Source organism: Anoplopoma fimbria, chromosome 12, assembly GCF_027596085.1.
Source record: "Anoplopoma fimbria isolate UVic2021 breed Golden Eagle Sablefish chromosome 12, Afim_UVic_2022, whole genome shotgun sequence".
Lineage (NCBI taxonomy): Eukaryota > Metazoa > Chordata > Actinopteri > Perciformes > Anoplopomatidae > Anoplopoma > Anoplopoma fimbria.
The window spans coordinates 1,234,688-1,251,396 of NC_072460.1; the positions used below are offsets into that span (position 1 = coordinate 1,234,688).

Below are 16,709 nucleotides of genomic sequence, written 5' to 3' on the forward strand. Positions count from 1 at the left end.
GCGCAGCGGAAGCGTGCTGGGCCCATAACCCAGAGGTCGATGGATCGAAACCATCCTCTGCTAATTTTTTTTCCTGGTTTTACTTTACCATATTTCTCAAAGTAATATAACAGGCAATTCAACTACATTGCCATGTTTTATTAATGCTAGGCAGATATCTTTATCTTTAAGTGGCGTTAAACTCGAATAATCCACTTAACGTTGACTTTATTGGAAATAAACGTCTCATTTCACTCTCAAACCTAAAGTTAACGTTAAATGAACTAACGTACTAACGTGCATCTGTAAATGAAGGCTACAGAACGTAAACTGGCTCGTTTCCACAGTAAACCTCAGGAGAAACAAATGACGTCATCCGCCTTGGTTGAGCTATTTAAGTCATAAGCGTTGCCTCAGCAACCCGGCAGCAGAGTGGCGCAGCGGAAGCGTGCTGGGCCCATAACCCAGAGGTCGATGGATCGAAACCATCCTCTGCTAATATTTTTTTTCTGGTTTTACTTTACCATATTTCTCAATATCAATGCTAACCAGCGTTAACGTTCACAACTGTCTACCAGATTAGTTTTGCATGCCCTAAACATGTTTATCCATGTTAAAGAGTCACTTGACATACTGGGCCGTATCCACAGTAGCAACACAAACCAGAGGTGACCTGTGGGTGACTGTGTTGTTCTTGTTCACATCTCCAATACTTCATGTTTAGAGCTGATTTTACACAGTCTAATGGACGTATGCATTTTCATATTTAACAGAAACGCAAAATCCAAAATCTTTCCTTTGCCAGTGCAGGTTTTCATGTTTTTGAATATATTTTTTATTGTTGTTTTTTGGCTTATTCAGACTCATACGCCTGCCTGCCTACCTGCCTTGCCTGAGAAAAACTGGTATATTCCGTTAAAAGGTGCAGCCTAAAAAGCTTACAACATAGTTAATAGATCATCTGCAAGATGCTGTCTTAAGCCCATGCTGTGTCTTCATATAAAAACTGTACATTTGTTATGAACTGATTACAAATAGTTAGATATGAAGATAATCTAATTTAGAATATGAATACAGAGGGAGGGGCGGCACAAATGTTCATTCACATGTCTGTCTCTGTCACCGACAGTAATCCTACAATGTCACTGTCACTTAATCCAAAACACAAACAGCTCAGAACAGGACAGACGAGACTCAGGTATGTATCCATAGGAGTGTCGATTTCTTTTTCATATTGTGCAACTGGCTGTCATTCTGGAGGCAGAGCAACACATGAACTGTTTCAGATGCAAGGTTATAATACCTCTAGAGAGTAATTGCACAACACAGATTTAACGAGTACTATAGTGGCCGATGAATACATTTGGAATATTTGTCTTCTAATATCCAGTGCTGTTCCAATTTGGTCGGACGGGTCACTAGCATTGTGCATGTTAAATAGAATACTTACTAGAATGGGACCATAATTAATTTGATCAATTATATACTACAGATCAATTACCCTGCTATGACATAATGGCCGCAGTGTAAAGGGCCTGTTGACACAGGGTGGTGCAGTGGAAGAAGGCTTGACCTTAAACCCAGAGGGTGATGTATAGAAGCCATCCTCTGCTAATGATGTTTTATTGGAAGGTGGTTAATCTTAATTAAATCTCAAATACTTCATGACACAGAGGTAAGAAAAAAATTGTGGAACAATTACATTTATTGTCTGGGAATGTGTGAGAAGTGTATGTCTATACACATTGGAAAGGGGTTGTGTCTTTCTTTCAAAAACTGAGGCTTTGATTGTTCTCTCTGCCATCTTAAAGCCTTAACTATCACCCAAGGATTCTTCTCTCTGCCCTGTTGATGCACTGAGATGACTTAACTGTCATGTAGAAGCAGCAGTCGTGTAGGTTCAACATTCACTTGCATCTGGGATTTCCTGAGAAGAGATATTAACAAAGAGTCAATTAATATTTCTTAAGACGCTATTGCACCCTTTAAATAAGATAAAATAAGATAATCCTTTATTAGTCCCGCAGCAGGGACATTTACAGGATTACAGCAGCAGAGAGGACAGTGCAAACAAGATATTATAAATAAGTAAATAAGTAATAAAAACAGTAAAGAATATTAAATAAGTAAAAAAAGTAAAAAATCCACAATAACTAAAATATTATATATACAGACAGAATAATTATTGTATTGCAAATTCAGTGAGGTGTCAAGTAAAAGCATGAAGGGGGTACTCCACTGATTTTGCATTGCACTCCAAAACAGTTTAAAAGTAAGAACTAATCCAGTGCAGCTTAACCACGGATTCTTCTTCCTTGACAAAACCTGGTGCCATCACCCACAATGCCACTCAACCTTTCATCATTTTCTAAATGAAGTCTGAAACCTTCAGCCACATTCTGACCCTGACTCGTTATGTGTGCAGATGAACTTGGAAGCGAGACAACGTGTACCTCCAGAGGTCTTGGCAGGATGCTGAGGCAGCGCTGGACGGCATGATGGACCGACGGGAAGACACAGGAGGCGGGCAGGCTGTCTGTTTTACAACTCTGAGTCTGGAGCTGAGATAAAATTCTCTCTGTTGACATACAGAGGGCATTAAGAGGGCAGCTTAATGCTATGATTTTAAAGTTTTAAGTATTTATTCCTATGTACAGCGCACAGACCGTTTGTGTATATTTAATTTGTCTTATCGCTTGTGTTTGGTGTGACTTAAAAAAAACCAGTTACTGTAGAAGTTTCAGAAAGGAATAAATGGTGTCAAGCAGAGCTACTGTATGGAAGGCGTGGTGGGAAACGGACAGTAACAGCCCAACACTAGATAAAGAGTGTGTGTGTGTGTGTGTGTCTGAGAGAGTAAGTGAATGAATGCATGAGAGAGACATAGATGAGTCACGGTATCAGAGAGATTTAGATATGAGTATGAAATATGAAGCTGACCTGGGCACGCTGCCAGAAACACGCTGACACCTTGGACTTCCAAGTCTTCCGAAACCTAGTGGTTAACACACACACACAAGCACACACACATACACATTTTTTACACTTGTCGTTATATTCAATCATGTTGATTCAAATTCATTCTTATGAATGAATTCACTTCTCCTTCTATCATTAAGGTCAAAGAGGAGGACGCGATAACAAAGTCTATTAGTATGACTGGTTTATTTAGGAGTCATAAGCTGGGAGAAGGGTGTGTGTGTGTGTGTGTGTGTGTGTGTGTGTGTGTGTGTGTGTGTGCAACCTAGAGGGTGTGTCTAATATTTTCCTTATCTAACGTGCATTTACCAGACATCTAGTCTGGCCTTTAATAATGTATGAATGTCTTTAATCAGCAGAGAAGGAGTCAGTGTGGAATCAGCCAACCACTGGAAAAAAGTTGAAATCTTTATCATACATAACTTTTTCACTAGTAAAAAGGGCTTCTGTAGTATGATTTCTGTAGGAAAAATCGTTTGTTGCATAAGAGATTATGTGTGTTAATTTCCTGGTATGAGAAAAGTAAAGTAAAAATTCCAGGTAATGATGACGTAATATCACCCAGTCAGTTGAGTGCATAAACACCCCACTGACGATTGCCAAGCAGGAAATTAAAGAATGAAAATATTAATTTATTAGATGATTTTGGTGTTTAGAGAAAATGAAAGTAAATATGAGTTTAAACATTTCACTCCTGTTCTCTTCTCTCACCTTGCAGAGTGCCAGCATGGCCACAGAGTCCATGAAGGTGACTGAGCTGAGATCCAGAACCAAGCAATGAGTGTGTGTCCATGTCTGGCCTGAGGAGGAGGAGGAGGGAGAAGAAGAAGAGGTGTGGACTCCAGCTGGGTTCTCCTTCTTATCAAGACTCACTGTCTGGATGTGGTGAGGAAAAGTTACACAAGAAAAATTAGAAACACTCAGCACTACATTTCCTAGCTAAGGTGTAGGCATTATATATTGATTGACTTCCTGTTGAAGGTATGAACTGTGGGACTGATGCACATCTGGATTCATTCATTCTCCTAATTACAACTATAACTCTATAGGTCAATCTTTAATTCTGTCGCTGAAAATCAACTGATGCTAACGCTCTCTTCTTTCTCTCCATTTCATATTCATTCAATCATGTGTGTATTAAATACAATTCAAATAACAACCTTGTGACTTGGGTCTGTGTGTGTGTGTGTGTGTGTGTGTGTGTGTGTGTGTGTGTGTGTGTGTGTGTGTGTGTGTGTGTGTGTGTGTGTGTGTGTGTGTGTGTGTGTGTGTGTGTGTGTGTTGGTACCTGTCTGATCTGTGTGAAAACCAGTTCAGAGTTTGCAAAGTAAATAGGACAGGAATAGGAGAGTATAGTCACACCGGGAACTGGCTTTGCCTGTTTGAAAAACACACACAACATAGACACACATGCAGTGTTAATATTGTGTAGAACTTCCACCCTGGACAGAAGGTGAGGACTTACAACAGCAGTCTGGTGCCTCTCCAGTACTGTACGCTAATAAGAGCAAACCCATTTACATAATAAGTTGAATCAAACAATAAACCAGTTTAATGAATATCTAGTTCAGATATCCCAAAAGTGTGAGATCAAAGACAATAAAAAAGACAGAATTTATACAGATTTAATTCATGAGGGGGTACTTCTACAAAGAAAGCCTCCGCAAACTCCATCACTAATGCATGACAGACACTTGACAAAGTACACAGAGGAGAGAGCGAGAAGTTGACAGGAATCCTCTGATGCTCAGAGCCCAAACAGATTGCCTTTGGTGACAGTTTGGTGTTTTGATGTGTGACAGATGGTGGCTTTCAGCCAGGGATGTATTTTTAGTGTGTTTTGGCTGCGTGACAGTTGTACCGTTCAGAGTGGTTCATTAAGTTGATAACGGACCGACCTTCACTGAAGAATTTAGTGTGTAATTTGTGTACACATTGGGGATACCACCGTTTAATGGCCTGCTACATTAATACCTACTGAAATCCTTTCCAAATCTTTTTAAATATGAACTTTAGGATAAACTTGTTTTTTGTCATTTATTCAGATTGACATTGATCTACATCCTGCATATTAGTAGCCATCAAATGCTTGCTGTGTTGATGTGCATTTGCATTGCAGATGTTGATATCTGTTTGAAACAGGGGTGATTTTCATGAGCAGATGGAGACAGACTGTGGAGAATTCATAATTGACCGTGTTTCACACTGATGCCATTTTAGATATGCTAGTCCACAGCCTGTAATCAGCGCAGATCATCGGGGGTCATGTAAGGTTAGTGTGATTCATCTTTCTATCAGGAGAGCACCGGGAGTCAGGCCTTGGCATACTGACGGTGTATAATGACCTACTGCCTAATACTGCGCGCTTACATTAATAAATTCACACAGTGAAACATCATGTTGTAGTTAAATTGGACACACCTACAGACATTGGTCTTTTTTAAATGTTTTGCTGCATGACTTTTATTTAATGTCAAAAGTGGCTGCCCCTAATTGAGCTATAATAACTTATATAATTAAGAAAAAAGGCACCATCTGGTACTATGAAATGAGGTATGGGACCAGTTAGGTAAAAGGTTTCTGTGTCTCGGCTGCAGAGAAAGGGTGGAGGAAGGAAACAGTAGAAGTTCATAGTGTGGTAGCCGGTTAAAATAGAACCAACAAGCTGCTTTTTTTATTTTTATTAATTCGTCCTAAAGACCATAGATGACAGATGGAGTTCAGTAGAGAATGGGATGTTTTGGACTTTGAAAAAACAAACATTAAAAAGCAACTCAATAGGAATACTACAACATTTTGGGGAAATACACTTCTGTGCTTTCTCTTCAAGTTGCGGATCAATAACACCACTCACATATCTGTACGGTAAATATGATCCAAGTGAAGAGCATTAAGCTGCAGTTCCTCTCATGGCCACTAGATGCTGGCTTCAAGAAAACTACTCCTAATCCACAATGTTTACGTCAGTACAAATGGCCTCACAGCTACATTATGTTTTTTAAATGTACTATTCCCTGCTAAAATAGAAGTTTGTTTTGGAAGCGTATTTCTCAATTAAAAGGTGTGTTAGTCTGCTCAGCTCCATCTACTTCTACCCCAGTGCTCTCATGCAGATTTTGAAACTCAAAATGTGTTAAGGCTGGTGGAAAAAACAGACACTCCTAATAATATTTTAGGTAAAACTAAGACAGTCAGAGGAGAGTTGAGATATTGAGCGAGATATTGAGTGAGTGAGGTTGGGTTCAACTTCACTTAGTTCACCTTGAACACCAAACTTTAACCAATCTTTTTTTCAACCAAGTATTTTAAGGCGTATTCTCGTGAGACCTGTGAGACAGATTGAGCTTACCTCAGTGTAGAGTCCCACATCTCTGTAACAGTCTGTACCAGGAATACGACCCAAAACAACAGTGGAGGAGCTGGGAGACGAGGACAAGATGAAAGTAAGAGACTGGAATATTAATGAGAGTGCAAATCTGCCTGGGACACAAGTGAGAGGACGGAAAGAAATTCAACACTTTGTCTATACTGATTCTTTGTCCATTCCCCCTTCCCCACTTCCTACCCCCTAATACAGGCGCCCGTCTAAACCCATCTTCAAACTCGGCTTTCATTTTGAGCTCAACTACACGCCTGTAAAGATACACACCTTGTCAAGCTTTCGTAGTGACAAAATCCGCCCACAGACAAACTTAAAAACACATTGCAAAACTGCTTCTGTGGTAGTTCCCGCCACAGGAGGTGTCTCCACGACTACATTTTGCCAAGATGACTCACACACAGACTCACCTGCTGAAAACAATTCCAGCATCGCTGTCACGGCTGGTGACACCATGACACCCGTCCTCCTATGTTACCCTGATAATCTCTTAGTAAATGATCAGTATGATCATGATTAAACAGTAATGTTAAACTGATGGATATTTACTGACTGTTGTGTCCTGTAGATGAGTGTGAGCAGAGAGAAGATGACCGCCACAGCCAGACCCAGGTCCAGGTTAAAGACCAGCGTGGAGATCAACGAGGCTACCCAGACCAGCTGAAGGAGAGGAGGGAGGAGAGAGGACCAGGATCAGATCTGTAACCATGGGTCTATGCTATGAGCTTTAATAATGTGTGTATGTGTGTGTGTGTGTGTGTGTGTGTGTGTGTGTGTGTGTGTGTGTGTGTGTGTGTGTGTGTGTGTGTGTGTGTGTGTGTGTGTGTGTGTGTGTGTGTGTGTGTGTAACCCACCATGTCTAATCTGTCAGACTTCCAGAGCACACATAAATCTTTGAACTGAGCGATTAACCCATGCAGGTTCACCACGATGATCACTGCCAACACCGCCTGGAACACACAGCAAGGCATTACTGAACTAAGACAGTGAGTCATACCGACAGTGAGTCTCATCCAGATGGAGTATGACTTGACATTTCTTAAAACATCTTCACTGATGTTCTCTATTAATCTATCATCCTTCTGTGGTGGTTTATGGCAAGCCAAGCTGGCTGGAAAATTGTCAGCACAAACTTCTGGTGCACTTGCTTTACAGCATATATGATGAACATAAGTAACATTTGTTGTCTCATATGCACTTTACCTTTGGCAGCTGTTCAAAGAGGTGACCGATCTTTAACAGGATGGTTAAAATCAACAGGGCTGATACCAAACCGGCCATCTAACACATGAGATTAAAACACAACAGAAGGACAGTAAGTAAAAGTAGTAAAGGAAAGCAGTCAATATCAAAGAGGACAAAAGACCATTTCTGTCAGAAAAGGGCAGCTAATGTTGCTTCCATATACAGTCTTTAACACAGAGCTGGGTTTGGGTTTTTATGTCTTTTGGTTTAGATTGCATTACCTGTGATTTAACACCAATGCCATCCTGGACCATACTGCGTGAGAAGGAGCAGCTGACTGCGAAGCACTGGAACATTCCTCCTATGGTGTTACACAGACCCAGAGCCAGCAGGTCCTGAGGCCGAGACAGACAGCAGAAATTTGAAAAGTAATAACATCTTGGGGTAAAGGGATAATGTTTAAAAATATATTTTTCCAGGGTAACTAACGTATACCACCAAGAAACTTCCCAAGTTGATAACTTACATTAAGGTAATTCATTTTTGTGTTACATGTTCTCAGATTTTTTAAAATTTAAATATGCAAGTGAAGCATTCTCTTATTAAATATGTGATAATTTGCATACATTTCCAGACCACAAATTTGAACAAGGGATGAAGTATTATTTAAAAAAAATTGATGACATATTGTTACATTTTTGGATATCTCTTAATAACTCCATAAAGCTAAAAAAATATTGTCAACAGCCATACAAATCTATTTCACCATGTTTTTATTGAAGTTGAGAAAAAACTCATATTGAGAAAATGTCTTTTAAATGTATGTATCTTAAAATTCCATATGTTTAAACTGCCATGAATGTACCTGACTGCTGTCCACGTGGTAGCCATGTTTGTGGGCAAACACTGAGCCCATGGCTGAAAGGAAACTGAAGCCGACCAGAGCCACAGACAGAGCTGGAATGAACAGCTCTCTGGTCTGAGAGAGAGAGGGAATGACTGGGGAAGACAAGCTAGAGGAGAAGAGGAGGAGGAGGAGAAGAGGAGAAGAGGAGGAGGAGGAAGAGGATGAGGGAAAGAGTGGCAGCTTGATCAACTCGCTAACTGATTCCAGAAAGAAATGAAATGGAGTAAACAGTAATATAAAGAATAATGATCACCAGTTTAAGGTGAGTCACTCCATGAATTCTATTTAATTATCTTAAAGCTATCAAGGATAACACCATGAAGCTAACTGGCATTTGCTGTGTGATGAGAAGAGAAGTGTGAAGAATGGGAGGTTAGAGGAAGGTGAAAGTGTCAGAGAGATGAAGGGAAAAGAGACATTGAGCTGTAAATTGTATGGTGGAGGCATATTAACAAACAAACTGATACATTGGTTTGCCAACATACAAACAGCATATTAATAAAGACAGTATGTGCAAGAAGAGGTCAAATCAAACTTCATCATACGTTCTAATATGTCAGTGATCAATGATTTGGATTATTCCTTTAAAAGCAGTACTGTCACAGTCTGCCATGAATACATTTACTATGGAACATCTCCTAAAGGCTCGCAAGACTTAAAAAAACAAAATCAACATAATAGTCTTTTACGAAACAGATTTAAAAGATAGCAAACTGAATGTCAAGGAAAAACAGACAATGACACAGTTCTACTGACCCACTGGGTATGTGTCCCACCACCTGGACTTTGTGCTGTCCAACCAGATCCATCTGCACCGACAGGATGGTGCCCAGGACAATCTGTGGGAGAAAAACAATAAACGTGACATTTTCTGCACAGAGTGTCCAGTTTGGAAAACAACAATACAATATATCTAAATGTCAAATCAATCAGTGCGTATTTTGCAATCCCTGCCCATGTTCACAAGTTCACAAACACACACAGATACTGTCCACTGATGTAGATAGTTGTTTAGGTCCCAGTGGTGGTGCAGTAATGGAGATAGTGTTCTCTCATTAGGCAGCTCCTGCCTGTCCAGTTCAAAGTTCTTCATTTGAAAAAGTTTTGACATTATAAACGTTGGATACCAGCACAGCTGGACTATTACTAACCCCTTTGATTAGTTTCAATCAACGAAGAAATTTGACCGTACTGTGTCAGCAACTTCTCCATCCAATTTTCTCATGGTTGTCCTCTGCTGTCAGGAAGGAATCTGGGCGAGTTTATGTCGTCTTTATTAACACGCACTTGGTGAAACAATATCTGCCACAATGGCAACAGGCTCTTGGTGGAGCCTGAGCAGAACACCATAAGCGAGTTTGCCAATTTATTTGTGGAGGATGCACGATCTAAGACCAAACAGATCATTATTTTAAATTTATGGTAGACACTATGATGGGGTATATACTATATTTTGCCTTTTTTTTAAAAATAACTTGCCAAAAGTTTGCCCATTACTATTTATATTGTAGGGTTTTAGCTACACTAAACTACACTTAATAACTCACTTACCTATACATGTATGTATACATAAAACATATATATCATATTAAATAAAAAAAAAATACCATCAGAAGATGATTAATCATTGACCAGGTGCAGATATTTATTTTATGAGGGGATTCGCGGTTATGCTGATATAAACTGATTTTTATATAACTGTGAGTCATTCATCAGTTCGTCACTGTGGCATCTGTCCATCTGGGTGCGTCTTATGGCCATGAGTCTCCTGAGTGTGTGTGTGTGAGTGTGTGTGTGTGTGTGTGTGTGTGTGTGTGTGTGTGTGTGTGTGTGTGTGTGTGTGTGTGTGTGTGTGTGTGTGTGTGTGAGTGTGTGTGTGTGTGTGTGTGTGCAACCCTCACCAATATAAGTTCCCATGGTATGGCGACAGGCAGCTTGTTCTTAAAGCGCTCATTCAGCATTTTGCCTCCAATGAGAATCACCATGGAGACCACGGAGACTGACAGGGCTCCTGGTACAGCACTGGTCACTCCATGCAGAACATCATTTAATGTCTGGATAAGAACAAACAAACACACAATCAAGAATTTAGTTTAAAAACTAAAACCTTTAAACTAAACATAGCATTATTTTTAGCAAAGAAGTGTAATTGTTTTAGGTGCAAACTGCTCCAGTACAAACTGGAAGTTATAGACCACTGAAACCGGAAGAAAACCGCTGCCTGCAGATAGCTGATAAGCAACCAAACTCATCTTGAAATACTGCCTGTTCAGAGGCGACAAGGTGCATCCTTGAAAGAGTTTGATGCCAACCTTGAATTTGCCCTCTGTAGTGCCAAGAATAAGCACAAAGCTATCGCTGACTCACAGCAGAAGCCCCCACAGCTGTCATAAAAAGGCACTTTTATTGCCAAGACAACACTGTGCCAAGGTAATTCAATTCTTCAGGTTCTAGTAGGTTAAGGTGAGGCGTGGAGACACAGTTAGGGTCATCATTAGTCATCATTATAGTCAGCTTCTGGCCTGTAGTGAGCATGAAGCTTGTGACTGTGACCCTCCAGGTCAAAACTCCCAACATCCTTTGAGGCTAACACTCCAGTTCAAGCTCCTTCCTCCGTCCATCCATTATTTGTTCTGCTAGTTTGAGGCGGGGGTTGCAGGGGCAGCAGGTTTAGCAGGGTGTTCAAGACATCCTTCTCCCCAGCAATGTCTCCAGCTGTTGTTGGAAAAACCCTGAGAACAGTGGATCGGCTCTTTACCCTGGCAGGGCTGCTGGAGGGGTCATGGGAGTTTACTCATCCAGTCAACATGTGTTTTGTGGACTTAAAGAAGGCCTTGTATAACCAAAGTTTAAGCGGTGTCTGTAAACTCGGCACTAAGTCAAACACCTGTTACTTTCCATTTAGCTAATATAATGAGAGACCATGTTTCAGCTATACAGGCATACTGATGAACAAAACCCAGATGGGAAAATCCAGAAAAAACGGTTTAGAGAGGACTTCAGAGGTCGGGGATAGAAATTCTTGCCCGAGGATACTTCAGCAGTGTTGAAGCGTGCCGTGTTTCAACTCACCCAAGCTGAAGGTATCAGTCCGGAGTGTCTCTGTGCAGGTATTCCAGTCATCAGTGGCAGCTGCAGAACTATCACATGCAGACCTGCTGCCGTGGTGTAGCCTCTGATTACAGGATCAGACAGCCAGCGACACACACCGCCTCCACGCAGCAGGTATATCAGGAGCTGAGGGAACACACGCAGCTTTAGTTTAGTTTCTTTATATCTCCTCTGAATATCTGAGTATATTGCTGCCTCTTTGATTCCGAGGGACTAATACAGCATGACAATTTATGTTTTCCATCACTGAAAATGTTCTGCTATCAAACCGAGACTAAATCTTTGCCCACCTCCACAGAGAGGATTTCAATTCTCGGCAGTGTGGGAACCCAGTGTGGAGAGGAAGAATAAACCAAAAACAGACTCAGCAAGATCTTGTTTTTCTCTTTTTACAGTTTTCAAGCTTCGGGGCATATTGTTTATTTTAGTACTTCAGGTTGACCTGTTATGAAGAAGAGTGAGAGTTTCAGAAACTCGGCAGGTTATGTATGCACAACTGTAAAAGAAATGATTAAAAAAAAAAAGTGATACTTAGTAGATGTTTGCAGGGAAATTCCCTTTTATTCTGCTTTTTTCCATAATGGGGCCAGACGTCAGAGTGTGAGCCTGTGCAGTTTGTTTGTTCATGTATTGTCTAGCGTGTTTGTGTGTATACCTGTATGAGGCCACACAGGAAGGTGAGTTGTACAGCAACGTTCACTTTGGCCGCTTCAACATCAATCTGACTCTCTTCATCACCATTGCTGAGCAACTCCACGTTGGCTGTCACAGACCCAATCATGATGGCCAGGATGGCAAAAGTACCTGTCACATATAAACAGACACACAAACCGTTTACACAACTTCTCAACTCCTTTAACTCTAGAGTGTTTATGTGGACTTATTCTTTAAGTACCACAATATATTGTAGCTTTGATTAAACAGCAACTATAAAAGGAAAAATAGCTCAGATTAATATAGAACTACTTTAATAAAGTTTGTTTTAGGTATTATTGATATGGATGCCCTTCCAGAAAAAAAAAAGGTTGTCAGTCACCAATGGAGAGGTGTCTGGAGGTGCCAAAGATGAAGTAGATGATCAGAGGATAGAGAGAGCTGTAGAGACCAAACGCTGGAGGAACTCCCGCCAACATGGCGTTGGCCATACCTGTGGAAGAAGAAGAGAGGTGGAGGTTAAAAGTGTGGCTTTAATGAGCAGATAGAGTGTGTTTCTAAACAATAAAAAGAATCACTGTATCAACAAAAACTCAACTCTCTTGTCAGAGAGGTTTTTAGGAGTTTTAGGGGGTCTCTGCACTCATTAAACGCTTTCTTTCTACCAAGGTAAACAGACGCTGGCAAATAAAGAAAGTGGGGAAAGAGGGTATAAAAAGAAGGCTACAACATGTTTAGGGTAATAACACATGGCAGTTGTTCATTGTTGAAATACATGATGTGAATTTTAAGCATCATCTTTGCAGCTGGAGTTGCTTCCTTCTCAACTTCTAAACCCTTTCAACCTGCAGTTACAGTTGAAGTTGTTTAAGAAGCTTTTAGATGTTTAAAACATGGCTCTTAATGTGACTATCATCCTCACCCTGTGGCAGCTGTATGATCCCGACACTGACTCCAGACACCAGGTCCCCGAGAGCGTTTTCTTTGATGGAGTAGCGAGGTAGCCATGACAGGACGGGAAAAAAGCCAAGCAGGAAGCTCTTCAACCTGGGACCGGAACAACTGGAGGAGCACACACACACACACACACACACACACACACACACACACACACACACACACACACACACACACACACACACACACACACACACACACACACACACACACACACACACACACACACACACACACTTCAGCTTTAGTTCAAGGGCCTTAGACATCTGTTAACCCCCATAACTGACACACAGAAAGGCCAAAAATGAAACCCATCCTTTGACTTACCAACACTTTGCCTTAACCCTTTCCAAAAAGGTCAGGGACTTTTTTCTACCCGCTGCCCAAGGACATCCAGCTGTGCTTCGTCCAGAGCAACAGAGTGATAAGGTTGCCTGTAGTGAGGAAGGCCATTTTGCTCAACGCTGTCCATCTGAAATCAATGTCAAAGATTACTGTTATTGTCACAATACTGTGTGTGTGTGTGTGTGTGTGTGTGTGTGTGTGTGTGTGTGTGTGTGTGTGTGTGTGTGTGTGTGTGTGTGTGTGTGTGGGTAGATTTGTCTCATGCACTTTTCTATGTGTGTAAAATGTGTTTATGAAGATACATGACAAAGACAACGGGCAGCAGTAACTATAGATACAAAACAAACCACGGCAGTGAGAGAGAGAGAGAGAGAGAGAGCAGCTGACCTGCTGTTCACCACGAAGCTGCACAAGTACAAAGAGTTGACATGTGCTACAGTGTGCATGTATGAGGATAACACGCACACACACACACACAAAGCAGCTCCACAAACTCTCACACGTGAGTCGGGGAAGGTTGAGAACAGCCTTGAACTCTGCACATTACAGCGAGTTTACAACCCCCTTTCTCCTCCCCTTCACCCCCCATTCAGTACGTCTGAATGCCTCTATTATCACGGCTCAGCTTTCAGAGGCTCATGGTCTGACTGTGTGTGTGTGTGTGTGTGTGTGTGTGTGTGTGTGTGTGTGTGTGTGTGTGTGTGTGTGTGTGTGTTTGTGAAAGAGCGAGCGAGAGAGTGAGAGAGAGGCCAAATGAGAAAGATACATTTTCTGTTATTCCAGCAGTAAATGTGAAATTATAAAAGAAATGATATGGGGGAAACAAATAAAAACTGGCACATGTAGAAAAAAAAAGCCAAACAGTAAAAAAGAGAGAAAATAAACTTTCCACAGTTGTTTCTAATGTCCTTTTAATCTCACCACAATAAGAAATTGGAAGAGCAAACCGTTGAAAAAATGAAAGTCCAGAATTGTACAAAGAGAAAATGCTGCAGATCCTCATGCCTTCAAAATAAAAAAGCCTTCAACAGAATCTTTATCAACAGAAAGCTCAACAGAGAGAAGTTTAACAACTGCCCACAGTATTGACCTAAAAGCTTACGAATACAAATGTAATTTTTGCAATGATTAACCAGAACGTATTACACATTTATTTTACCATTGAATACTCAAATGAAAGATTATATATTGTGTAATACTCATCATTATATCAAAAATATTGAAGGTTTGGTTAAGTTATTGATTACATATGGTACATGTCACATACATAAAGTGAAATAACAAAAGTTAACCCCCAGTTGATTGGATATTTCGGTGAATTTAAAGGATATATTTCAAGACTCTCAAACCTGAAGGTACTATCTTTATCATAATTGCCAGATATACAATTAAAACCGTATTCATAACTCTGGGTGCAGTTAAGGCCGGCTTCTCTGTGCAACCCACGCTAACATAAATTTAGGTTGTAAAGATAACTCATACAGCGTATGTAAAAGTAAAAGCAATCAATCTAATATTTTAACTTAATTGTTCTATCTCAAAATCACTTCCATACAAACTTAAGTTCATACACATTTCAAAAGAAAAACATTCATCAAAACAAAGAATTACAATGTCCCGTTACTCATCCTGACATGATCCTCAGTTATACCAGAGGCTCTTGAACCAGTGTCAATTGTTCAAATGCCCCAAAAAGGACTACAGATGTAGTTCCTGGTTTGTGTGTGAGAGAGTTTGTTTGCGGGGAAAGATTATCTCTTGGTTGGCAGTTGAGAGACTTTATAGAGGGCAGTATGCAGCAATAGAAGTCAAGACAGTGTCACCAGTTCCGTAAGAGGATCCAATAATATGAATCTCCAGGTATCGAGCAGCTCCAATCAAACACCACAAGAGTCATGAGGAAAGAAAAAACAATCGAACCCGCTCACGGAGTCGCCCTGGAGTCCTGATGCAGCTTCAGGGATTCTTCGCTTCACTTAACGCTGGCTTTTTAAGTCATGTCACTCTTCCCTGAATTGTGTATGTGTCTTCTCTCTCTCCAGATGTCATCAACGTAGAAATAGATAACGTCCAAAGGATATGAAAACACAATACCCAAACCCCAGCCACAGCCTGTTCACCATGCTGCAGAGTGGCAGGAGATACAGAGGTGTTTGTTGCCGTACCTCAAGACTACACAGCAGCTTCTTTCCTCAGGCTCCTCATTCATCCTTCACCCTCCACCATCTAATGTAGTCTAGTTTGTTTTTGTAATTTCTCTTGTTGCGCAACACTGTTTTACAAGGACAATAGGTGAACCTTGTACCTCGAATGAAAGAAAACAGACATTGAATTGTTTGCTCTGGTCAATTGACTGAAAACTATGTTACACAATAAACATCAGTGGGACCGTAATGTGTGTCACACTCACTAATTTGAGAACTCCATATTTACCATTAGAAATATCAGGCATTAAATCAAGCAATCCTCAATTCCTCTCGAGCTGCAAGGCATCAGAGATCACTGCTATAATATAAAGGGCATATTTATCTTTATTAGACGTAAAGTTTAAAAAGTTCAAACCCAAAATGCAGTATTTCAAAAGTTGATAGGCCTACATACTGGTTTAACAAGATAGCCAAGCATTTGTTCAAAGTAAATAAAGCATATATCTATCTTGCTACATCAGTCTTCAATTGATCACTAAGAAAACAGACTCTTCAGTAGTGTATCTGTCTCAAGAGCAGCATGAGGTTTCTGACGCGTTCTGCACGGCAGCGAGGCGACTGGTGCAGTGGCAGCTCGAAGAAGGAAAAGGTGAAGCTCCGAGAGAAGCTGAGGTTGGTGACGGGACGCAGTGGCGGGAGACGGGGAGGACGAGGAACTCGACGCTGAGGCATCAACCTCCGCCTCGCCCGTAACCCTCTCACCCCTCCACCTGCAGAGAAAGAGAGGGACCGAAATGGACGAAGTGAGAGGACAATTGGTCACAAAACTATGAAAGAGGACAGGACTCATTTTATAAAGATTTGTTAGGGAAAGCTCTTTTAAAAGTTACTATGTATATTAGCACATGGTAATACTGGGTTTGACAGCTGACATTAGAGCAGCCATCCAGCATTAATAATGAAAATAAACTATTTATATTCAATTGTTACTTGGCTAAAATGAGTTAGTTATAGCTAATGGTTATCTAGGTTATGATAGTTTTGATAGTTATGGATTATCTCTATC

At 40.7% G+C, this 16,709-nt stretch overlaps 1 protein-coding gene across 1 annotated transcript; it reads right to left on the reverse strand.

The window, feature by feature from the left end:
* Window positions 1–1,784: 1,784 nt before the first annotated feature.
* On the reverse strand, window positions 1,785–13,195 carry LOC129099250 (solute carrier family 26 member 6). The gene is made up of 17 exons (XM_054608416.1): window positions 13,117–13,195; window positions 12,577–12,687; window positions 12,196–12,344; window positions 11,502–11,666; window positions 10,331–10,483; window positions 9,186–9,268; window positions 8,388–8,535; window positions 7,804–7,917; window positions 7,541–7,618; window positions 7,192–7,287; window positions 6,891–6,997; window positions 6,308–6,377; window positions 4,247–4,336; window positions 3,670–3,834; window positions 2,920–2,974; window positions 2,433–2,557; window positions 1,785–1,906 (listed from the first exon to the last, which is right to left on the reverse strand). The coding sequence occupies exons 2-17, from the start codon at window positions 12,683–12,685 to the stop codon at window positions 1,880–1,882; spliced, it is 1,734 nt and encodes a 577-aa protein (XP_054464391.1). The 5' UTR covers window positions 12,686–12,687; window positions 13,117–13,195; the 3' UTR covers window positions 1,785–1,879.
* Between the last annotated feature and the right edge of the window lie 3,514 nt (window positions 13,196–16,709).

Bases quoted from the DNA above. Each gene is read 5' to 3' on its own strand.
- LOC129099250 (XM_054608416.1), bottom strand. From the start codon at position 12,685: ATGGCCAACGCCATGTTGGCGGGAGTTCCTCCAGCGTTTGGTCTCTAC. The intron at 11,667-12,195 runs GTATACACACAA...GTGTTCCCTCAG, and splicing joins TCCTGTGTGGCCTCATACAG to CTCCTGATATACCTGCTGCG. The intron at 7,288-7,540 runs GTAAAGTGCATA...TGTGTGTTCCAG, and splicing joins TCTTTGAACAGCTGCCAAAG to GCGGTGTTGGCAGTGATCAT.